The sequence below is a fragment of the Colobus angolensis genome, unplaced genomic scaffold (assembly GCF_000951035.1).
Source record: "Colobus angolensis palliatus isolate OR3802 unplaced genomic scaffold, Cang.pa_1.0 Scaffold231, whole genome shotgun sequence".
NCBI classification, from domain to species: domain Eukaryota; kingdom Metazoa; phylum Chordata; class Mammalia; order Primates; family Cercopithecidae; genus Colobus; species Colobus angolensis.
Window position 1 is genome coordinate 961,082 of NW_012115500.1, and position 24,979 is coordinate 986,060.

General features: G+C 40.6%; 1 protein-coding gene across 1 annotated transcript; it reads left to right on the forward strand.

Moving 5' to 3' along the window:
* The first annotated feature begins 285 nt into the window (after positions 1-285).
* On the forward strand, positions 286-22,103 carry DDX43 (DEAD (Asp-Glu-Ala-Asp) box polypeptide 43). The gene is made up of 17 exons (XM_011944433.1): positions 286-846; positions 3,373-3,428; positions 5,850-5,979; positions 7,164-7,295; positions 10,011-10,092; positions 10,994-11,150; positions 11,684-11,802; positions 12,829-12,939; positions 13,285-13,426; positions 14,582-14,682; positions 17,185-17,272; positions 18,394-18,521; positions 18,711-18,820; positions 19,294-19,432; positions 20,266-20,353; positions 20,880-21,018; positions 21,972-22,103. The coding sequence occupies exons 1-16, from the start codon at positions 597-599 to the stop codon at positions 20,991-20,993; spliced, it is 1,947 nt and encodes a 648-aa protein (XP_011799823.1). The 5' UTR covers positions 286-596; the 3' UTR covers positions 20,994-21,018; positions 21,972-22,103.
* Positions 22,104-24,979: the final 2,876 nt, after the last annotated feature.

Here is a 24,979-nt window from a genome sequence, read left to right on the forward strand (position 1 = left end):
TCAATCTGTTGTTTCAAGTTTTTTATGCGTGGATTGGGTCACCTTGTAACAGTGACTTACCTTTATGGGTCACGGTTGAAAACATTTCCGGTGCAGTGGCTGACTGTAATCCCAGCACTTTTTAAGGCCGAGGCTGGAAGTTCACTTGAAACTAGAAGCCAGGAATTCAAGAGCAGCCTGGGCAACACGGCGACACCTCGTCTGTATTTAAAAAGAAAAAAAAAAAGGTTTCCAAGGCACTGAGATGCTAAGAACCCGAGGTGTGTGTTCGGTAGGGGCGGGAGCAAAGTGGGCGTTTGGAAAAAGTCCCAGGCCTGGAAAGGAATACACTGTCCGGCACATTGACTGCTTCAAGGCACGCTCCCACGGTTCAGAAAGCCGATTGGCTAAAAAAGGGAAAGTCCCGCCCACAACGCTCGCTGGCCAATGGCTGTGTGGAAGTGGGCGGGATAGGGGAGTGGGCGGGAGGGCTAGCCTCGCGCGGGCTCCTTAAGTAGCGGCTGCGTGGCTTCCCTGGCACACTAGTCTCACGACGGTACGGTCAAGTGGTGCAGAGTCGGACGGAAACGACGTCGGACGCGCCCCTTCTTGGAAGAATGTCCCACCACGGAGGAACTCCCAAGGCCTCTACATGGGTCGTTGCTAGTCGGCGAAGCTCGACAGTGTCCCGAGCACCAGAGAGGTGGCCGGTGGAGGAGTTGAATCGAAGCGGTCCTGAGGGATATAGTGTCGGCAGAGGTGGCCGCTGGAGAGACCCCTGTAGGCCCCCGGAGGCCGTGGCCGCTGGTTACGAGGAACCGCCGCTTTGTTTTGCTTTGAAGAACCACTTTGTCGGCGCGGTGATCGGTGAGAATGGGTGTGGCTGGCAGGGCAGGATAGGTGGGGCCAGGGGCGGAGCCTGGGCGAAGGCATTCCCTCCCCACTGCCTCACCTCCAATCAGCTGCCACCTAATGAGGTTCAGGTCTCTCCCAGAGCTATTTGTAAAACCTGGGGATAGAGTATAATTTAATCTGACCGGGTGCGGTGGCTCACGCCTGTAATCCCAGCACTTTGGGAGGCCGAGGCGGGTAGATCACCCGAGGTCAGGAGTTCGAGACCAGCCTGGCCAACATGGCGAAATCCCCGTCTTTACTTAAAAAAATAAATAAATAAATAAAAGCTGGGCGTGGTGGCGCGCGCCTCTAATCCCAGATACTCCGGAGGCTGAGGCACGAGAATCGCTTGAACCTGGCGACTGAGGTTGGCAGTGAGCTGAGATTGCGCCACTGCACTCCAGCCTGGGTGACAGAGCAAGACTCCGCCTCAATTAAAAAAAAAAAGTAATCCCCCTTTTGGTGTTTATACAGACAATGTATTTGGGAGAGCAACTCCTAAAAGACTTACAAAATCTTAGGGCTGAAGAGGAATGCTTAGAACAGACCTTTTAACAGACAGTAACCCCAGAATGAAAAACAAAACTTAATCAGTCTTTCTATGAGTACCATTTAGAGCCAGGAATCAAAGAAAAGCTGTAAGATCATTTGTAGGGCTGCCTAGAGCAGTTGTACCTTGCTTTTAGTTTCCTTAATTTTTAAAAAATTAAAAAAAGAAAAAACTTTTTCTTACATCTTGAGTGTTAACATTCAATTCTGCATTTTTAATTTTTTTTTTACTTTTGATTTTTTGGGTTTTTTTTTGAGACAGCTCTGTGGCCCTGGCTGGAGTGCAGTGTGGTGTGATCTCAGCTCACTACAACCTCTACCTCCCAGGCTCAAGCGATTCTCGCACCTCAGCCTCCCTAGTAGCTGAAATTACAGATGTGCGCCACCACACCCGGCTAATTTTTGTGTTTTTAGTAAAGATGAGTTTTCACATTACCCAGGATGGTCTCGAACTGTGGATCCACCCACCTCAGCCTCTCAAAATGCTGGGATTACAGACGTAAGCCACCGTGCCCTGTCCATTTCTGAATTTTTTTTGAAAAGCATTTAAAAATGATTAGAATGATTGCCCCATTGATTGCCATTGAGTCCGAGTATAAATTGCCACATTTTACCTATTAGGTATATTTTACCATTTTTAAAACCTGAGAAAAATGAACAGATGGAGGCTGCTATAAAATAGTACATTATAAGACTAATTGCTGTACTACCCAGAGATTCATTGACCTTTCAGAAGGCTTAGGCTCAAGATCTGAAGAATGAAAGAAAGCCACTAGGTTTACAATAAAAGTCACTGAAGTTAGCACTTAGCAGATGAAAGGGCACTGTGCTACAGAGCACTTACTTGATGTTGGATCTGGATCCAACTTTTTTATTGAAAAAAATGAAATACCCTCTTTTAAATGTATATCACAATACTAACAATAAGCACAATCTTGTATCCCAGATCTCTGGAACTTGCATGACTAAAACTGTATACTTGAACAGCTCCCCATTTTTTTCCTGCTCCATCCCAGGAACCACCATTTACATTGTTTCTGAGTTAGATTACTTTAGATAATCCATATAAGTAGAATCACGCACTAATTGTCTTTGTAATTGGCTCATTTCTCTAAGAATAATATCCTCCAGCCTTATCCATTTTGTAGCATGAGACAGGATTTTCTTCCTTACTAAGGCCGAATGGTATTCCATTATTAAGTATATACCTTACTTTATCTATTAATCAGTCTGTGATAAATGGGTGGCTTCCACCTTTTGACCTGAGTAGTGTTATTATGAAAATGGGAGTGCAATATATCTTTGAGACTCTGCTTTAAATTATTTTGGATGTATACCGCAAGTGAGACTGCTGGATCATATGTTAATTCTATTTTTAATTTTTTAGGAAATCTATACTGTTTTCCATAGTGGCAGCACCATTTTACAATCCCACCAACAGTACACAGGGGTTCCAATTTCTCCACATTCTTACCAACACTTGTTTTCTGTTTTTGGTAATGGTCATCCTACCAGATGTGAGGTGACAACCATTTTGTGGTTTTGATTTGCGTGGACCTGATTAGTGATGTTGAACATCTCATGCCTGTTGGCCATTTGTATGTCATTGGAGAAATGTCTATTCAACTGTTTGCCAATTTTTGAAAAATTGTTGAGTTGTATGAAAGAGTTCCAATTGCTACATCCTCTCCACTAGTTTGGACCCAATTAGGTTTTGTGCAAGCTGATACAGAATCCATAGTCTCCACCTCTCTGGGATAAGAGTCTTCTAAAACCCACCAAAATTTGGAATAGAACCTCTTACTTCCTTCTTTCCAAACAAAAAATGATTGTTGAACCCTAGGAGCATTTGGGGGGAAGAACTAGAGAATGTTTGTTGAGGAAAATGGGTAAATTTTCAACTTACTAATTTCAACTTATAATAATATATTCCTTTATTTTTAAAAACAGGTCGTGGTGGGTCAAAAATAAAGAATATACAAAGTACAACAAACACCACAATCCAAGTAAGCCATCTGTGTTCTTCGGCCCTTAAGAGAGCATCATGCATTTCTAAGGGAGCACCTAACTCTACTTTTCTTTTTAAGACAGCTTCATTCTGTCTCCCAAGCTGGAGTGCAGTGACATGATACCAAGTCACTACAACCTCCGCCTCCCGGATTCAAGCAATTCTCCTGCTTCAGCCTCCCGAGTAGCTGGGATTACAGGCTCCCACCACCAAGCCAAGCTAATTTTTTAATTTTATTTTTTATTTTTAGTAGAGATGGGGTTTTACCATGTTGGCCAGGCTGCTCTCAACTCCTGGCCTCAAGTGATCCACCTGCCCTGGCCTCCCAAAGTGTTGGGATTACGGGCATGAGCCACCGCACGAGGCCTTAACTCTTAATTTCTGCCGAGTTATTAACATACTGTGGTAGATTAGATAAATTGCCAAAGCTCTTCATACTCCTGATTCTCAAGAAGCCCCCTGAATTTTAAGCTGTTCCAGGTGTAGGTTTTGGGACTCTTGGAGGTAAAAATCTTTTTTTTTTTTTTTTTGAGACAGAGTCTCACTCTGTCGCCCAGGCTGGAGTGCAGTGGCATGATCTTGGCTCACTGCAACCTCTGCCTCCTGGGTTCAAGCAATTCTTCTTCCTCAACCTCCTGAGTAGCTGGAATTACAGGCATGCGCCACCACACCTGGCTAATTTTTGTATTTTTAGTAGAGATGGGGTTTCACCATGTTGGCCAGGCCAGTCTCGAGTGTGTGACCTCAGGTGATCCGCCCACTTTTGCCTCCCAGAGTGCTGGGATTACAGGCATGAGCCACCAGGCCCAGCCAGAGGTAAAAATCTTTAGAGATAATCTGCATAAGAATGAGATCATTGGAATATTCATCATGTCCAAAATGTCTTCCAGAGAAAACCCCTTTCCTCAAACTTTGGCTAGCTCTTATATTCTCAATCTTAGTGAATGGTAGCAACATTCACTGAGTTTACAAGTCTGTAATCTGACTATCCATGTTGGTATTTCCTTATTCTCATTCACCGCTAGGTCTTGACTATTTCTTGTACTTCTCAAGGGGAATGTCATCATTTGCCTTTCCCCCATCTGTATATCCTGCTTCCATTTGTATCCTCTAATCATTCTCCACTGTGGTCAGAACAATAATTTTATTTTTTTATATTTTTTTGGGATGAAGCCTTGCTCTGTCGCCCAGGCTGAAGTGCACTGGTGCAATCTTGGCTCCAGTGCGATCTTAGCTGCAACCACTGCCTCCTGGGTTCAAAAGATTCTCCTGCCTCAGCTTCCAGAGTAGCTGGGATTACAGGTGCCCGCCAGCTCACCTGGCTAATTTTTGTACTTTCAGTAGAGATAGGTGTTGGCCAGGCTGGTCTTGAACTCCTGACCTCAAATAATCCACCCTCCTCAGCCTCACAAAATGCTGGGATTACAGGTGTTAGCCACCGCATTTGGCTAGAACAATCATTTTAAAATACAAATTATTTGTGTCCCTTTGCTATGTAAAAGCCTTTCATAGTATGTCAGGCCTGTAAGTCTAGACTCCTTAAAATTGTTGACTTGATCTGGCCTGTTCACTCTTTCCATTGTCCCTTCCCCTAATTCCTTGAGTACTGCACCACCTCCTGACACACCCTGCTACCATAGCTTTTTCCTCAGTCTAAGGCCCCTGTTCTGTGTAGCTGTCCCTTTCCATAGCATCCCATAATGGCCACTACAGAGTTGTAGTGCCTGTAAATACTGTAGATGATAAACATTGTTTGAATTACCAACCGAAGACAAAATTTGGTGTATAGTGTTTTTTAGATAAATATTGAATCCATTAGAGTATTTGAAATTACGGATGTTTATAGGTGTTACTTGTAGTTTCTATTCATAAAATGTATCAGTCTTGTAAATGTAAGCCTTTAACAGTATACATGAGTTAAGTATAGAATCCCATCAAGTTAAAAATTTACCTAAGTAACCTGGCAGTTCAGTAAACTCTCTATATAGCACATAGGTTATGTCATTTCAGCCCTACAATTCTGTAAAATTAGCAAAATAAATACCATTTTATAGGTTGGAGACCTCAGAATCAAAATAATATTACCTGTCAGGTTGATGCCTTAATTATTTCTCTACACTATTTGCTGAGTTTATTCCCTAGCTATCCAGTTTTAAATGTTCAGGTTGTCCTGCCACTCTCCATCTGACCAGGAGGTAAATCCCAGAGTAAATATAAATAGTATTCCTCTCTAACTAGAAATTTAGACACTGATTGCTAGTAACACTATGTTTACTTTATACTGTAATGGTTTTTGAAGTTGAGTGATTGTTGGAAGGGGTTAGGGGCTTAGGGAACTTTTTTTTTTTTAAGGGAACTTTTAAGTCTCACCTTATTAAGTCTCACTTTTAAGTCTCACTCTTTTTCCCCTTGTACCTAGATAATACAAGAACAACCAGAATCATTAGTCAAAATTTTTGGCAGCAAGGCAATGCAAACGAAAGCAAAAGCAGTGATAGATAATTTTGTTAAAAAGCTAGAAGAAAATTACAATTCAGAATGTGGAGTTGGTAAGTAATTTTCTCCCACTGAAGCCCTTTAAAATGTTTAATTTCATTCAGTGTTATAAGCCATTATACCTGATTTCCTTTTCTGATTCAAAGCATTAGGCTGCCATAAATGTAGTCTTAATGATTTTTTACTGTGAATGAAAGCCCAGAATATTTTTCCTCAAATTAAAACACCAAATCTCTATGTTCATGCCTAGCAATTTTACTTTTAGCCACAGGTAAGTGAAAATGAAATAACCCTTTATTTTTATTTATTTATTTTTTGTCTTTGTATTAATCTAGTTCTCGCAAGCAGGGAAATAATCCTTTAATACACACACTTTCGTGTTAGTGGGTAGAGTAAGGATTGGTCCCAGGATCCTAACCCTAGTCCTGTCTTCAGATTCATGGCTGACATTGAAAATGGCTTAAATATTTGGTTATTTTAAAAATCTCAGATCTGTTTAGAATAGAGAAAACAATTACTGAATCATACCTCGATGCAGTGTGAAAGTAGAATAGAGACACTTGGGTTTAGAAGGCACCACTGCCTTTTAGTGTTTCTTGGGGAAAAAGACAAGGTCTAAGATTCTATTTTTGTATCTTGTATTTATTTCTTTTTCTTTTATTTTATTTTTAAAATTGTTTTGAGACAGGTTCTCACTGTGTTATCCAAGCTGGAGTGCAGTGGTGTGATCATGGCTCATTATAACCTTGACCTCCTGGGCGGGAGTGATTCTCCCACCTCAGCCTCTCAAGTAGCTGGGACCACAGGTGTGTGCCACCACACCCAGCTAATTAAATTTTTTGTAAAGTAGAGATGGGGTTTCACCACGTTGTCTAGGCTGGTCTTGAGGCCTGAGTTCAAACGATCCTACCTGCCAGCCTCACAAAGTGCTGGTACTACAGGAGTGAGCTACAAAGCCTGGCTCTTCATCCATTCATCTGGGATAATATCTGCTTCCCAGGAGTATTATTGTAACGACTGAGTAATGGATATGACAATATTTTAGCAAACATTAGACTTGTGCTATTTTACTTACCTTCTCCAATAAAATTAAATTTTTATAAGTTGTTGAACGATAACAAATGACAAGGTTATCATGTTAATGTAGTACAGAAACCCCAAATTTTATATTTTAAGTATTGTCTGGTTATTAAAAACAAAATAGAAAAAAACTAATCGATAAAAATATTTTTAACAGATACTGCATTCCAACCTTCTGTTGGAAAAGATCGAAGCACAGATAACAATGTTGTTGCAGGAGATCGGCCATTGATAGATTGGGATCAAATTAGAGAGGAAGGTTTGAAATGGCAAAAAACAAAGTGGGCAGGTCAGTGCTGCTTCCTAACATTTACATATATTGTTTCTGTTAACTGCAGTTTTTATCCTCTGTACAATGTCTGTGCTTTATTTTTAGTAAGGAAATGTATATGAAAATAGTAAAATCTAAAATGCTGCAATTAGTCCCTAGGTTATGATAGTTTCTATGTTGTCAGCTGTCATTTATGCTATAAGGGAAATATTAAACCTATTTGTAGTCTGTCAGCGGTAACTCACTGCAAAAGGCTAATAATGAAATGGGAAAAAATCAGTCCCAATGGGAAAATAGGAAGGGAGTAAAGATGCAAACCGTAAGTTAACATTGTTGCTGTGATTGAGTAAAAATAGATCTTGGAGTATCCTGGTTGACAAGAGCAAAAAAAAAAAAAAGGAAAGCCATTAAATGATAAGAAGCATTACAGTTCATGGCAGAGTTTTGTTTGTTTGTTTGTTTAAATTTTGTTTTAGATTTTTATTTTTCAATTTAAAGATGAGGTCTCACTATCCTGCCCAGGTTAGTCTCAAACTCCTGGCTTCAAGTGATCCTCTCCTCACCCTCCCAAAGTGCTGGGATAACAGATGTCAGGCATTGTGCCCAGCCTTGTTTGAATTTTATTTTATTTTATTTTTTGAGACAGAGTCTTGCTCTGTCACCCAGGCTGAAGTGCAGTGGCGCGATCTCAGATCACCATAACCTCCATCTCCCAGGCTCAAGTGATTCCCATGCCTCAGCCTCCCGAGTACCTGGCATTACAGGTGTGTGCCAGCACGCCCAGCTGATTTTTATATTTTTAGTAGATACGGGTTTTCGTCATGTTGGCCAAGCTGGTCTCAAACCCCTGGCCTCAAGTGATCCACCTGCCTTGGCCTCCCAAAGTGCTGGGATTACAGGTGTGAGCCACCCCGCCCAGCCCTTTTGTTTGAATTTAAATGAGATTTCTCATGTGGAACATTATATGTAGGGGATAATGCTTCATTATTCAAGCACTAGCCTTGGCTCTCGGGAGGAGGCAGCAATAGGACATCTTTTATTTCAAATGTAAAAGCACGAATATGTTACCAAAATATTGACAGTTATTGCTACTGTGTTGGTCAGGACCTCTGCATGTTAAGTTTCCTGTGCTGCCTAAACAGGATGTGTTGAGAAGATTTAGGATCAGGGACCAGGGAAAGGATTTAAGTTTGGAAGAGGTATAATAGGCTTTTAAGAAATGTAGCTGGGCTGGGCACGGCGGCTCATGCCTGTAATCCCAGCACTTTGGGAGGCTGAGGCTGGTGGATCACCTGAGGTCAGGAGTTCAAGACCAGCTTGGGCAGCATGGTGAAACCCCATCTCCACTAAAAATACAAAAATTAGCTGGGCATGGTGGCGCATGCCTGTAATCCTAGCTACTTGGGAGGCCAAGGCAGGAGAATCGCTTGACCCCCAGAGGTGGAGGTTGCAGTGAGCCGAGATTGAGTCATTGCCCTCCAGCCTGAGTGACAGAGTGAGACTCCATCTCAAAAAGAAAAAAAAAAGAAAAGAAATGTAGCTTAAGAGAATAGACCAAGGATATAAATGTAATTCCTAAAAAAGTAATTGGATGGACCTTCAAAGAAAAGATAACCAAACTATTATTGTGAGAGTATATTTATCCATTGTGGTGTTTGATGCCTTATAAAGCATGCTTCATTTTAATTTTTATTAAATTTTTTTTGAGGGTTTCACTCTGTTGCCTAGGCTAGAGTGCAGTGGCAAAATCACAGTTCCTGGCAACCTCCATCTCTCAGGCTCAAGTGATCCTCCCACCTCAGCCACTCAAGTAGTTGGGACTACAGGCACATACCACCATGCCAGGCTAATTTTTTTTTTTTTTTTTTAGATGGAGTTTCACTGTTGTTGCCTAGGCTGGAGTTCAGTGTGCAATCTCGGCACACTGCAACCTCTGCCTCCCGGGTTCAAGTGATTCTCCTGCCTCAGGCTCCTGAATAGCCAGGATTACAGGCGTCCGCCACCATGCTTGGCTGATTTTTTGTACTTTTAGTAGAGATGGGGTTTCACTATGTTAGTCAGGCTGGTCTCGAACTCCTCACTTCAGGTAATCCACCTGCTTCAGCCTCCCAAAGTGCTAGGATTACAGGCGTGAGCCACCGCGCCCGGTTCCTTTTTTTTTTTTTTTGAGATGGAGTTTCACTCTTGTTGCCCTGGCTGGAGTGCAATGGCGCAGTCTCGGCTCACTGCACCCTCCGCCTCCCTGAGTAGCTGGGATTATAGGCGTGTGCCACTGTGCCAGGAGAATTTTTGTGTGTGGTTTTTTTTTTTTTTTTTTAGTGGAGACAGGTTTCACCATGTTGGTCAGACTAGTCTCAAACTCCTGACCTCAGGTGATCCGCCTGCCTCAACCTCCTGAAGTGCCGAGATTACAGGTGTTAGCCACTGTGCTTGGCTGCCAGGCTAATCTTTAAAAATTTTCCATAGAGACAGGGTGTCACTGTTTTGCCCACGCTCAAGTGATCCTCCCATGCCCAGCATCCCAAGTGCTGGGATTACAGGTGTAAGCTACTGTGCCTAACCTCCAGAAAGGGAGATCTTTTCGATGGGAGCAAGCCTCGTTGGCAAAGTGTAGAACTATCAAATGGTATGCATGGTAAAAAAAAAATATTGTAGTATGATTTCTGTAGCTTTGACTAGGTATTAATGATGCTGTAAAATTTATCAAAGTTTGGATTTTCATCTTTGTCCCAGATTTACCACCAATTAAGAAAAACTTTTATAAAGAGTCCACTGCCACAAGTGCCATGTCAAAAGTACAAGCAGATAGTTGGAGGTGGGTAGTTTTATTACCTAGTTGTGTAAGTATTTGTATAGTTACGTTATTGGTATTAACACTTTGGGCAAATGTGAAATGATATTTGAAGACTACGCCTTCAATATTCAAATGAAAATGTGTCAACTTACATGATATTCTAGAACATTGTTTTCTAGTAAAACTTCCTGCAGTGATGGAGAATGGTCTATATTTGTGTCTGATGGAGTTGACTGGCACTTAAAGTATGGCTGGTGTAATTGAGCAAATGAATGTTTATATTAAACTGAAATAGCCATGTGTGGCTAGTCCCTACTATATTGGACAGCAATTTTAGAGAATTATTGCTCCAGTAGTTGAACTGAAAAAAAAAAAGATCTAATCTTGTTAATTTCTTAAACTCTTCAGTCCTTGTTACGTGAAATTAGAAGGTTTTAATTGTAGTGGTTTTTCTTACTATTAAAGTCTGATAAAACTAAGAGATTCATGGAATAGCAGAATGGTTAAGGTGAGGAGCAGGGTAACTTACTGTATGATCACCTGTCAAATTGAGAATACTTTCTAACACGTAGGATTGTTAAGGATGCATTAATGAAACGTGTGGAACATCGTAGGCCCTCAGCGTTTGCCAAATCTGGTTTTAATTTATGAAGCATGATTTTCAGGCTCATCTTTGATCCATGAAATATTCATTGACCTACTAATGTATAATGTTTTTAACCTTCCCATTGCAACTATTCTCAGATAAGAGACAGATGGACTCTTGCTTCCATTTCTTTATGCATTTCATTATAACTTCCCTGACAGTTTCATTTTAATCAATTGCAGTTGAATTTCTAGATAAGACCAGAACTGATTTTGGAGAATGTCTTGCTTGGGGAGTGAAGTGAGAAAAACCACTGACGTTTTTTATTCTTTGAAGGAAAGAAAATTTTAATATAACGTGGGATGACTTGAAGGATGGGGAGAAACGAACTATCCCCAATCCTACCTGCACATTTGATGACGCTTTTCAATGTTATCCTGAGGTTATGGAAAACATTAAAAAGGCAGGTTTTCAAAAGCCAACACCTATTCAGGTATGCTTTCATTAATTACCATATTTCACTCAACGTCTCTCTTTGAAACCAGTGATATCTGATTGTTAGAAGACACGAGGGAGCAACTGTCTCTTTGCGTTCCCCCAGCACCTTCTCCCTAGAGTTCAAAAAATCTTTATTGAAAGAAGTTTGGAGCTGGGAGAGAAGGAACAGTTGGCAAAAAATGTGTACTGTTTTTTTTGTTTTTGAGACAGAGTTTTGCTCTTGTTGCCCAGGCTGGAATGCAATGGTGCAGTCTCAGCTCACCACAACCTCTGTCTCCTGTGTTCAAGCAATTCTTCTGCCTCAGCCTCCCTAGTAGCTGGGGTTACAGACATGTGCCACCACGCCCAGCTAATTTTTGTGTTTTTAGCAGAGACGGGATTTCTCCATGTTGATCAGGCTGGTCTCGAACTCCCGACCTCAGGAGATCCACCCGCCTCAGCCTCCCAAAGTGCTATGATTACAGGCATAAGCCCCCGCACCCAGCAAAAGATGTACTTTTTGTGTTAATGTTTATCATTCCGTTTCAGTCACAGGCATGGCCCATTGTGTTGCAAGGAATAGATCTTATAGGAGTAGCCCAGACTGGAACAGGAAAGACATTGTGTTATTTAATGCCTGGATTTATTCATCTGGACCTTCAACCCACGTAAGAATTCCTATGGCTGGTTTCTTCTTAATAGAGGTTTGATAGATTTAGATATCAAAAATGTAATTAAAGTTTCTTTACCTATTGCTTGATCCAAAGGTAATGCCTAGCTTCAGAGAAAATGTAAAGAATTAGACACTTAGATTGTGCTGGTGAAAGTATAAATTGGCAAAACATTTTTAGGAGGCAATAGGTAATATTTACCAAAAGCCTCAGTAGTGAAACAGTGGAAACTGTTTAAACTATGTCCAATACACTTATCTATTCCATGATAACATATTTGACATTTTAAATGTTAATGAAAAGACCGTCTTAAATAAAAGGCTGGTATTGGGAAGTTGGGTTTTAGGGTGTATGGCTTTTTTTAATTTCCCTACTTTATGGTAAATATGTATTGCTTTTGTAATAAGAAAAAGTATATAGAAACTAACACTGATCTCTCAGTAAAGCAATCTTAAATCTGAGAAAATAATAATACATTTTCTTATGGGGAATTTGGCGTATTATATATAATATTAGTCGTTTTTTAGGTACGTAGATCATAATTAGCAAAGTCTGTAATATATAGTAACTACTTTTAATCATATACCTTCTCACAAAAAGGCATAGTCTGACTATGTCTAACTGATACTCATTGCTACAAATTTTTTTTTTTTGAGACAGAGTTTTACCCTTATTGCCCAGGCTGGAGTGCAGTGGTGCAATCTTGGCTCACTGCAACCTCCATCTCCTGGGTTTGAGTGATTCTCCTGCCTCAGCCTCCTGAGTAGCTGGGATTACAGACTTCTGCCACCATATCTGGCTAATTTTTTGTATTTTTAGTTGAGATGAGGTTTCACCATGTTGGGTAGGCTGGCCGCAAACTCGTGACCTCAGATAATCTGACCGTCTTGGCCTCCCAAAGTGCTGGGATTACAGCCGTGAGCCACCACGCCTGGCTTGTTGCTACAAATCTTGATGGCACTGAATGAATGTACCATGCATGTGAGACAAATAATTTAATATTAATCTGTTTTCTCTCCAAAGCCTTAAAGGTCAAAGGAATAGACCCGGCATGTTAGTTCTAACTCCCACTCGGGAATTAGCACTTCAAGTAGAAGGAGAATGTTGCAAATATTCATATAAAGGGCTTCGGAGGTAGGTGATTTTTTTTTCCCATTCCTTCACTAGTATCATATTTTAATCATTTGTGGCTTTATACATCTTCCCCATTATTTTTCACACATTCAGAGAATCCAAATGGCTCAACATGGGTCAGGCATTTAGCACTACTCTAAGCAGTCAGAGCCTGGGTCAGGTGATGGTACAAATAATGCTCTTTAGGATACAACATTATGGATTGATGGGTGTACATAATTCTCAGAAAGGGGCAGATGCTCCTAAAGGTACCTGATAATTGATTTTTATCCCTTTTATTGAATTTTAAGTTGTGATGAGATATTCTGTGCCTAAACATTAACCTTTAGATTTTTTCTTTTTAAGTGTTTGTGTATATGGTGGTGGAAATAGAGATGAACAAATAGAAGAGCTTAGAAAAGGTGTAGATATCATAATTGCAACTCCCGGAAGACTGAATGATCTGCAAATGAATAACTTTGTCAATCTGAAGAATATAACCTACTTGGTAATCATGGAATAGGGGTTTGGGATGCTGGGTTCAAAAATAACTGAACTGGCCAGGCGCGGTGGGTCACACCTGTAATCCCAGCACTTTGGGAAGCTGAGGCAGGTGGATCACCCAAGGTCAGGAGTTCGAGACCAACCTGACCAATATGATGAAACCCCGTCTCTACTAAAGATACAAAAATTAGCCACGTGTGGTGGCATGCACCTGTAATCCCAGCTACTCTGGAGGCTGAGACAGGAGAATCACTTGAACCTGAGAGGCGGAGGTTGCAGTGAGCCGAGATCACGCCATTGCACTCCAGCCTGGGCAACAAGAGTGAAACTCCATCTCAAAACATAAAAAATGACTGAACTATTATTTTCTCCTCCCTCCACTTGAACTTTTAATAGTTTTAATCAATACTCAAGTGCTTGGGTATAAGTTTCTTTTAGAATGGCTGTCGATTTTATTTTATTTTTTATTTTTTTATTTTAGGACAAAATTTTGCTCTAGTTTTCCAGGCTGGAGTGCTGTGGCGTGATCTTGGCTCACTGCAACCTTCGCCTCCCAGGTTCAAGCGATTCTCCTGCCTCAGCCTTCCAAGTAGCTGGGACTACAGGCGCCCGCCACCACACCTGGCTAATTTTTTCTTTTTAGTACAGACGAGGTTTCACCATGTTGGCCAAGCTGGTCTTAAACTCCTAACCTCAGGTTATCTGCCTGCCTGGGCCTCCCAAAGTGCTGGGATGACAGGCATGAGCCACCGCGCCTGGCTATGGCTGTTGATTTTATAATGGCTCTAGGAATAGTTCCCATTCTCTTTAGCATGTTGAAAGAATTAAGACTTCTATTTGAAATTATCATGCATGTTTACTTTAAATTTCGGAAAATAGAGATAGGTACACAATAATTAAAATCTACTTGGATATTTTAGACACTTAAAATTTTGTTTAAGGAGATTTGGAAGCTATTGGAAAGCCAACAAAAATCAATGTAGACAACATACAATGACAAATTCCTTAGTATTCTGACCTCTGGAGAAATTAAAATCGTGGCTTAAGTAATAGGGGAAATGAGAAAAGCCTTTCTTAGTGTTCTATTAATAAAGAAAGAATATGTGTCATTACCTGCCTCCCATATCTCATCTAGCCACATTCTTTTTTGTCAATGCAGGTTTTAGATGAAGCAGACAAGATGTTGGACATGGGATTTGAACCCCAGATAATGAAGATTTTGTTAGATGTGCGTCCAGATAGGCAGATGGTTATGACCAGGTAGGTATATGCCTAATTACTGTGTGCAAAATAGAAATCAGTGGAATAGAATCTCATTCTGTTTGGATTTTCCCACAATATTTGAGCATTACTTGGAAGTGTTGAAATCTTTAAATGAAAGATCTCGTAACATTGGAAGTAGACCAGTGTAACAATAAGTACTTATTCATGACTATTGGGTTTCCTAAGTTACAGATAGGGATTTCAACATAAACGTTTACTTATCATAGTAAGGTCTCACTTTTGAATAAAGGGTTCACTTGTCTAAGCAGATAAACCTTTGATTACTGAATACTTATTGCTCACAATAAAACAGGAAGCAATGATTATTTGAATATAGAGTGATCTCTAAAGAATGATATCTCCTAGGCCTATATCCTTTTCTTTATTAGTATAAATAACAAAATTGGCTGGGCACACAGGCTCATGCCTATAATCCCAGCACTTTGGGAGGCTGAGGTGGGTGGATCACCTGAGGTCAGGAGTTTGAGGCCAGCCTGGCCAACATGGTGAAACCTCATCTGTACTAAAAATACAAAAATTAGCCAGGCATAGTGGCGCACGCCTGTAGTCCCAGCTACTTGCAAGACTGAGGCAGGAGGATCGTTTGAACCTGGGAGGTAGAGGTTGCAGTGAGCCGAGATCATGCCACTGCACTCCAGTCTGGGTGACAAGAGTGAAAATCTGTCTCAAAAAAAAAAAAAAGAATGACATATCCTGGGCTTATATCCTTTGTATTTATTAGTATAAATAACATAAAATTAAAAAAATACGAAATCCTCTCACATGGTTTTATTACAAATAACCTTCCTATTTCAAGAAAAGTGAATTTATTTATTTTGAGACAAAGTCTCGCTGACACCAGGCTGGAGTGCAGCAGCATGATCTTGGCTCACTGCAACCTCTGCCTCCTGAGTTCAAACGATTCTCCTGTCTCAGCCTCCTGAGTAGCTGGGACTACAGGCACACATCACCATGCCCAGCTAATTATTATATTTTTACCGATGGGGTTTCGCCATGTTGGGCCAGGCTGGTCTCAAACTCCTGACCTCAGGTGATCCACCTATCTCGGCCTCCCAAAGTGCTGGGATTGCAAGCCTGAGCCACGATGCCTAGCCCAAGAAAAGAGAACTTAGATTTTACTGAATTACTGTGAAGGTATAAAAAGTGGTCACTTTCATTATTTTATATATAGTTGAAGAAACATTTAAATGTAGATATTCTTTGATCAGTATATTTTGAAAGTTTGTTTTGTTTGTTGAGAGAGGGTCTCACTCTGTCACCCAGGATGGAGTACAGTGGCACCATCTTGGCTCACTGCAGTCTCAACCTTCCCAGCTCTAGTGATTCTCCCACCTCAGCCTTCTGAGTAACTGGAACTACAGGTGCGTCCCGCCACACCCAAGCGTGAACCTGGGAGGCGGAGCTTGCAAAGAGCTGAGATCGCACCACTGCACTCCAGCCTGGGCGACAGATTGAGACTCTATCTCAAAAAAAAAAAAAGATTGTTTTTATTTGGGTTAAGTATTTGGTATTGCCTGCTAACACTATGAAAAATTAATTTTTTTTTTTTTGTCATTTATAAAGGCCAAGAGATAAAATTAACCTAATACTAATCCCTTTTAGTACCTTTTTTTTTCTTTTTTGAGACAGAGTTTTGCTCTGTCACCCCGGCTGGAGTGTAGTGGCGTGATCTCTACTCACTGCAACCTCTGCCTTCCAGATTCAAGCGATTCTCCTGCCTCAGCCTCCCGAGTAGCTGGGATTATAGGCACACACCACCATGCCTGACTTATTTTTGTATTTTTAGTAGGCACAGAGTTTCCCATGTTGACCAGGCTGGTCTCGAACTCCTAACCTCAAGTGATACGCCTCTCCTCAGCCTCACAAAGTGCTGAAATTACAGGCGTGAGCCACCACACACGGCCTTACCTTTTCATAGATTATTATTTAGTTGAAGGTGTATAGGTATCCTTTGGTTCATAAAAACCTATTATTTATTTATTTTTGAGACGGAGTTTTGCTTTTGTCACAGTGGCTGGAGAGCAATGGCATGATCTCGGCTCACTGCAACCTCTGCCTCCTGGGCTCAAGCCATTTTCCTGCCTCAGCCTCCAGAGTAGCTGGGATTATAGGTGCCCACTGTCACACCCAGCTAATTTTTGTATTTTCAGTAGAGACTGGGTTTCATCATGTTGGCCAGGCTAGTTTTGAACTCCTGACCTCATGTGATCCACCTGCCTTGGCCTCTCAAAGTGTTGGGATTACAGGAGTGAGCCACTGGGCCCGGCCAAAAACCTATTTATTAAACATGTTTGTTTCATCTAATAGCTTTACAGTAGTTGAGTAATCAGTGAATTAACTGTTAAATTTGCCTTACTTATTGAAAAAGTAAGAAGTACTAAATTTGTCTTTCATGAGTAACTTGGTTCATAGCATGCTTAAGGAAACATAGTAATGTTTTTACAACAAAATTGTAATGTTTGTAACTTGTATTCCCAGTGCTACATGGCCTCATTCAGTTCATCGCCTTGCACAATCTTATTTGAAAGAACCAATGATTGTCTATGTTGGTACATTGGATCTAGTTGTAAGCTTTTTTTATTACTATTGTTTAACATTTCTTATGAAAATTCTGAAGATAGCTAATTTTGGTGTGCCTAGTCTGCCCACTTCCCAATTTTAGGGCAAATCACAGATGCATATAATTTTAATAGACCTACAATGCCATTATCTCATTTGAAATTTCAGTAATTAGCTAATACCATCAACCTCTAGTTGAGGCATATATATATATATATTTTTTTTTTTTTTTCTTTTTTTTTGAGACAGAGTCTCACTCTGTTGCCCAGGCTGGAGTGCAGTGGGCTCAAGTGATTCTTATGCCTCAACCTCCTGAGTAGCTGGGATTACAAGTATGGCTACCACTCCTGGCTAAGTTTTGTATTTTAGTAGAGCAGGGTTTTGCTATGTTGGCCAGGCTGGTCTCAAACTCCTGACCTCAAATTCCTGACCTCAGGTGATCGCCCCCCTTGGCCTCCCAAAGCGCCGGGATTACAGGCGTGAACCACCGTGCCCAGCAAAGTCAGGGTTTATATTTTTCTGATACCTCATTTTAACCCTGTTAGAATCAGGGTCTAAACATAAGTCTACATATATACATAAATATAAGTCTGTTCCCTTGATGAAGTTAAGACTGATATTGGGCTTATGTGTTGTCAGTGGGAACCCTCCATTATAATATATAAAGTTCTCTCTCTGGCTTTTTGCTTAATCATTAGTAAATGAAATTGGCCTTTCACTTAATCATTAGTAATAATGGGTCATTGCTTACACCCCTTATTTCATTAGGGATTTACAAATGGTGATCCAGTAACATTTGTTTTATAAAATGATTACAGACATCACACCACTGCACTTCAGCCTGGGCAACAGAGTGAGACTATGTCTCAGAAATAAACAAATGAAATAAAATGATTAGAGACAAATAGTTGGTTGAAGGAGTGGTACCAATAGTATTTTGAGGTTAGGTGAAATCTAAGATACAAATCTTGAGTAGAAACGTAATTTTTTTTAGGACATCTGCCATTTTGCTTAGTAGTTTATTAAAAACATTAACCAATGAGAGAGAAGATGCATTTTGAGCTGATGTATGCGGTCTCCCCCTCAATCATGATGAACTTGATGAACTATGTTCTTTGAATCCTTTAGGCTGTAAGTTCAGTGAAGCAAAATATAATTGTAACCACCGAGGAAGAGAAATGGAGTCACATGCATACTTTTCTACAGAATATGTCATCCACAGACAAAGTCATTGTCTTCGTTTCTCGAAAAGCTGTGTAGGTATTTTTTCTTGTGTGTCCATTATAATTAATTAAATTGATTAGTTTAGGATCATTTCTATTTGTATACTGATTTCAAATGGGGGTGATACGTCTGTTATGTTACTTTAGATTTTTGCTAATAGAAGTAAAACTGGTGGTATTAGAATAAGCACCTAAGAATGCTGAGTTTATCTTTTGCTTCAGTGCGGATCACTTATCAAGTGACCTAATACTTGGAAATATATCAGTAGAGTCTCTGCATGGAGATAGAGAACAGAGAGATCGGGAGAAAGCATTAGAGAACTTTAAAACAGGTATGTTTATGTAATTAATATTTCGTACATTTTAAAATTAGTGCAATACCTGTGCTTGGCTGAGTGACAGCATCTTTTTATGAAACTGTTTTATGTCTAAGATCTGTCCTCACCTTCTGTATCCTAAAACTACACTCATTAGAGCTCTAAACATTAATCTGCTTCTAAGCATTAAGTAAACAAAAAAGACTTTAAACCTGGATATCAAGGTATTAGTATGCAACAGAAAATATATCTGAAGTTACCTGAAAAATGTATCTTTCTGTCACGGTTCGAAGGGTTTAGGACCCATTTGCCGAACCATGGTATCTTGTAACTTGCCAGCAGTTACTTTTCCATTTTCACAAAGTAGGCATTTTAATGTAAACAGTAAGAAATAAAATTGATTAAACTAGTTAGGGCAAATATACTTTTTAGATCTTGGGTTGATTTATACCAGAATGGTTCAGTGTTCATTTGGTTTTACTTTTTAGGCAAAGTGAGAATACTAATTGCAACTGATCTAGCCTCTAGAGGACTTGATGTCCATGACGTTACACATGTCTATAATTTTGACTTTCCACGGAACATTGAAGAATATGTACACCGAATAGGGCGTACGGGAAGAGCAGGGTAAGTAAGCTTAGTCCACCCATGAAAGGCCAATTCTAGATTCTCATTACTCCTCTCACAAACTTCTTGCCCAGAGAACCATTTTATTCTATTACCTATGATTTTTCAGCTACTTCCCAGATTCTACTCGGTACTTTATTTATCCCTGTTCATTTGGCTTGTTTGGAGACTCAACCAGATTCCGTCCATGATTAGCTTTTTATATTTGGTTCTATGTGTTTTATATCTAGTGTCACTACTGAGCTCTGTACCCAGTGGTTACTCTGAAGGTTATTGACAAATTGGTATGGATATGAGAAGACCTTTTTCCGCTAAAGAGAGCTACCATTGGGCTGGGCACGGTGGCTCACGCCTGTAATCCTAGCACTTTGGGAGGCCTAGGCAGGTGGATCACGAGGTCAGGAAATCGAGACCATCCTGGCTAATATGGTGAAACCCCGTCTCTACTAAAAATACAAAAAGTTTACCCGGGCGTGGTGACAGGCGCCTGTAGTCCCAGCTACTCTGGAGGCTGAGGCAGGAGAATCACTTGAACCTGTGAGGCAGAGGTTGCAGTAAGCTAAGATGGCGCCACTGCACTCCAGCCTGGGTGACGGTGCAAGACTCTGGCTAAATAAATAAATAAATAAATAAATAAATAAGTAAGAGCTTCCATCATATACCCCCTTTGCTGTTTAAACCACAGCAGATTTAGATTCCAAATCTGTGTGACCCTAAATCTTAATACATTCCAGCTTCTGTGAAAAGGTTTTCATTTGTCTTATTCTGTATTAACTGAATAATGAATACATACTATAAACGAGATGACATGAGTTTTTTCCCCCACACTAAAGGAGGACTGGTGTTTCCATTACAACTTTGACTAGAAATGATTGGAGGGTTGCCTCTGAATTGATTAATATTCTGGAAAGAGCAAATCAGGTGAGACTATGCAATTCATTAGAAATCTACCTCTTACCAGTTTCTCAGTCAGTTATGCCAGGTACTATGGCTTGCTATTTATCAGGAAACTTCAAATAAGTTTTCAACACGTTTGACGGCTTTAGCATGGCAATGATAAGAAACTATGGGAGCATATAACTGGGAAACTTAACCTAATGGGGATGAGCAATGAAAGCCCCACCGAGGAAGAAATCAGTAGAGTGGAGGTGGGAGAGTTGTAGAAGATGGGGTAAATGTTCCAGCAGGGGGAACATATTCAGGCTCAGAGGCAAGAAAGAATATGTAGAAAATGCTACCATATAAAGGCACATTAAAAGCACTTGGAAGCAGCCGAAGCAGCAAATTTTGTAGCCTGTAGATGGATATAGGTTTTAATCGAGATACCTATTTCTGTTTGAAGGATATCATGTAACCAGCTGTGTGATTATCTGAAATGATTTGGATGCATTTTAGTGTTGTAGAAAAGAACTCAGAATCCTAGTAACAACACATTGAATAATTTCAGAGTATTCCAGAGGAGCTTGTGTCAATGGCTGAGAGGTTTAAGGCACATCAACAGAAAAGGGAAATGGAAAGAAAAATGGAAAGACCTCAAGGAAGGCCCAAGAAGTTTCATTAATGTCTTCTGGACTAGTGTGGTAGAGGTAAAAATTCAATAACACATGGACTTTAAAATGCCTGCTTACTTCAACTAGGTTTTGTTAATAATATTTATTGCAATGAGCATTATCTCTAAGTCATTCACATAATAAATTAGGTGTTACTCATATCTATTACTTAATCCTTCTGAGTATACATCGAAAAGAATGAAAGCCAGGTCTTTTTGTACTCATGTTTATAGCAGCACTATTCATAATAGTCAAGGGTATACAACCCAAGCATCCATCAGTGAATGAGTAGATAAACACAATGGAATATCATTCAGCCCTAGAAAGGAAGAAAACTCGGTCATATAGATGAACCTTGAGGACATTATGCTTGGAGAAATAAGCCAATTACAAGGACATACTATATTATCCCACTTGTAGGAGGTACTTAGAATAGTAAAATTTACAGTGACAGAAAGTAGAATGGTGGTTACTGAGGACTTGGGAAGTGGGTAAGGGGAATTGTTTGGTGGATACAGAGTTTTTCATGGCATGAAAGTTTTGGAGGCTGTACACAGTGGCTCACACCTGTAATCCCAGCACTTTGGGAGGACGAGGCAGGTGGATCACTTGAGGTCAGAAGTTCAAGACCAACCTGGCCAACATGGAAAAACTCCATCTCTATTAAAAATACAGAAATTAGCCAGGCATGGTGGCACCCACCTGTAATCCCAGCTATATGAGAGGCTGAGGCAGGAGAATCACTTGAATCTGGGAAGTGGAGTTTGCAGTGAGGTGAGATTGGGCTACAGCACTCCAGTCCAGCCTGGACAACAGAGTCGGACACTGTCTCCAGTTTTGGAAATTAACTGCACAGCAATGAGTATACACTACAGAGCTGCACACTTAAAAATGGTTATGGTAAATTCGGGTATGTTTATTTCATCACAATTAAGCTTTTTAAAAACAATGTTGGAGTCAGCAATTTACATTTTGTTTCTGTTTTTCAGAATTCAAGATTTTTTAGAAATATAAGACGGAAGTATTGGACATGCTGGCAGTATGAAGAGACCGGACTGATTTGACTGATTCTTAAAATAATAGTGTTTGAAAATGTAGAATTCAATGTTTTATACTTTCTTTTTTTGGGGGGGACAGAGTCTCGCTCTGTCGCCCAGGCTGGAGTGCAGTGGCCGGATCTCAGCTCACTGCAAGCTCCGCCTCCCGGGTTGACGCCATTCTCCTGCCTCAGCCTCCCGAGTGGCTGGGACTACAGGCGCACGCCACCTCGCCCGGCTAGTTTTTTGTATTTTTTAGTAGAGACGGGGTTTCACTGTGTTAGCCAGGATGGTCTCGATCTGCTGACCTCGTGATCCGCCCGTCTCGGCCTCCCAAAGTGCTGGGATTACAGGCTTGAGCCAACGCGCCCGGCGTTTTATACTTTCTTTAATAAAAACAGAAGTATTTAAACTTGGAAGTTGTTTCCTGGATTTTTATTAAGGAGTGTAGCATTAGAATGTCTTTCTTTTAATCTTTTAAACTGTCTCCTGTAATTTTGTTATATGTCATAAGGCCAGTCTTTCAGAATTTAATGTTCAGATTTTGTCATGGCAGTGAAAAAGATGTTTTCAAACAAAGAATCAGAACCTGAAAAAATACTGTTAACAATAAATGTTCATTTCTGTGATAAAACGACAAGTTGATAATTTGTCTTTCTGTATAGTGTTTTAATTTTGTGTTTGCTAAATAATATTTTATTGGGGTATACTTTTCTTAAATTATCCTTTACCCACTTTGAAATGAAACAACAGTTTATCTTTTCATTTTAGCCTATGGCTTCATGCCAAAACCCTTGGAAAATCAAATTGCACTTCCCCTGAAATTTTCTTTGATCAAATTACCATCATCCTTCCCTTACAGTTTTATGTTATGTATTCCACCATTAGGGTAACTTATATTAACTTTCAGAATTGATGAGTATATATTTGTGTTTAATTAGTTTAAGCCTTCATCACGTGAATTTTTCATTACTGTAATAATTGCTTCCTGTTATTAGTGATAAAGTTAAATAGAGAACCTAATAGAGGAAAGAAAGGTAAAAGCAGAAATGAATAAATTGGAAAACAGAGTTCAGTGAAAACCAACAGGAGGTTCTTTAGTAAGACCAATCAAATAAGTTTCTGGTAAGTCTGGGAGTGGGGAGTTAGGGATGTAGAGATATTAAAAAATGAGAACACTGCTGGGTGCCATGGCTCATGCCTGTAATCCCAGCATTTTGGGAGGCCAAGGCGGGAGGATCACGTCAAGAGATCAAGACTGTTCTGGCTAACACACTGAAACCCTGTCTCTAAAAATACAAAAATTAGCCGGGCGTGGTGGTGCATGCCTGTGGTCCTAACTGCTTAATAAAGATACACAGACATCTCATAATAAAACTCCAGAATACCAAAGACAAAAGTCCTAAAATCAGAGAAAAATTGAGGCAGGAGAATAGCAGAGGAAGTCAGGGACAAAGGGAACCCTTTGATGTAGGCTAGCTTAAGGGATAGCAAAAACGAAACGTGTAAGAGAAACATGTAAGCAGAAGCAGAACATACGAAATAAGGGAGTAAGCAGTGAGTTAAAACATACAGGATAAAAAATAAGTCACAAGGACTTGCAGTAGGAATTTGGTCACAAAAAATGAAAGTAAAGATGAGTAGCCGGGCGTGGTGGCTCACATCTGTAATCCTAACACTTTGGGGGGCCGAGGTGGGTGGATCATTTGAGGTCAGGAGTTCAAAATTAGCCTGACCAACATAGTGAAACTCCATCTCTACTAAAAATGCAAAAATTACCCAGGGGTGGTGGGGCATGCCTGTAATCCCAGCTACTCAGGAGGCTGAAGCAGGAGAATCACTTGAACCTGGGAGGCAGAGTTTGTGGTGAGCCAAGATCACGCCACTGCACTCCAGTCTAGGTGACAACGTGAGACCCTGTCTCAAAAAAAAAAAAAAAAGAGTAAGGTTAAGTAAGGATGAGCAATTCGCTTACAAGAAATAAAGTTAGGGTAAGCAAGTGAGGAAAAAACAGGCCATGAAATGTAACAAACCAGGCTGATCTCATCTCACAGAAGTCAGTCAGCTCTCCCCTTTCCAAGAGTGCTTAATAAGCTTTTGCGGCTTTGCTTTACTATCTGTGTGTGTCTCGTCCAAGTCTGTTCAAGACACCAAGTGCCAAGTCAGGCACGGTGGCTCACGTCTGTAATCCCAGCACTTTGGGAGGCCGAGGCAGGCAGAACACTGGAGGTCAGGAATTCGAGACCAGCCTGCCCAACATGGTGAAACTCTGTCTCTACTAAAAATATGAAAATTAGCCAGGCGTGGTGGCACGGGCCTGTAGTACCAGTCAATCAGGAGGCTGAGGCAGGAGAATCACTGGAGCCTGGGAGGTGGAGGTTGCAGTGAGCCAGGATTGGGCCACTGCACTCCAGTCTGGGTGACAGAGTGAGACTCCATCTCAAAAACAAACAAACAAAACAAGACACCAGGAGCCTGGAATTGCGTGGCACTACCCAGTAACAAAAGGTTAGATTAATAATGCTCTCTGTATTTTCACTTTTTTTTTTTTTACACTTTTAATGTGAACATCAGATTTTTTCACATTGAACACATATTTCTTTTTTTTTTAGACAGAGTTTGACTCTTGTTGCCCAGGCTGGGGTGCAATGGCATGATCTTGGCTCACCCGCAACCTCCGCCTCCCAGGTTCAAGCGATTCTCCTGCCTCAGCCTCCCAAGTAGCTGGGATTATAGGCATCCACCACCATGCCTGGCAAAATAAAAAAAAATTTAAAAAAATTAAAAGTAATATGTGTTCAGGCCACTGCACTTGGCAAAATGAAGAAATTTTAAAATAATATGTGTTCAGGCCATGCACGGTGGCTCACGCCTGTAATTCCAGCACTTTGGGAGGATGAGGCGGGCAGATCACCTGAAGTTAGGAGTTCAAGACCAACCTGGCCAACATGGAAAAACTC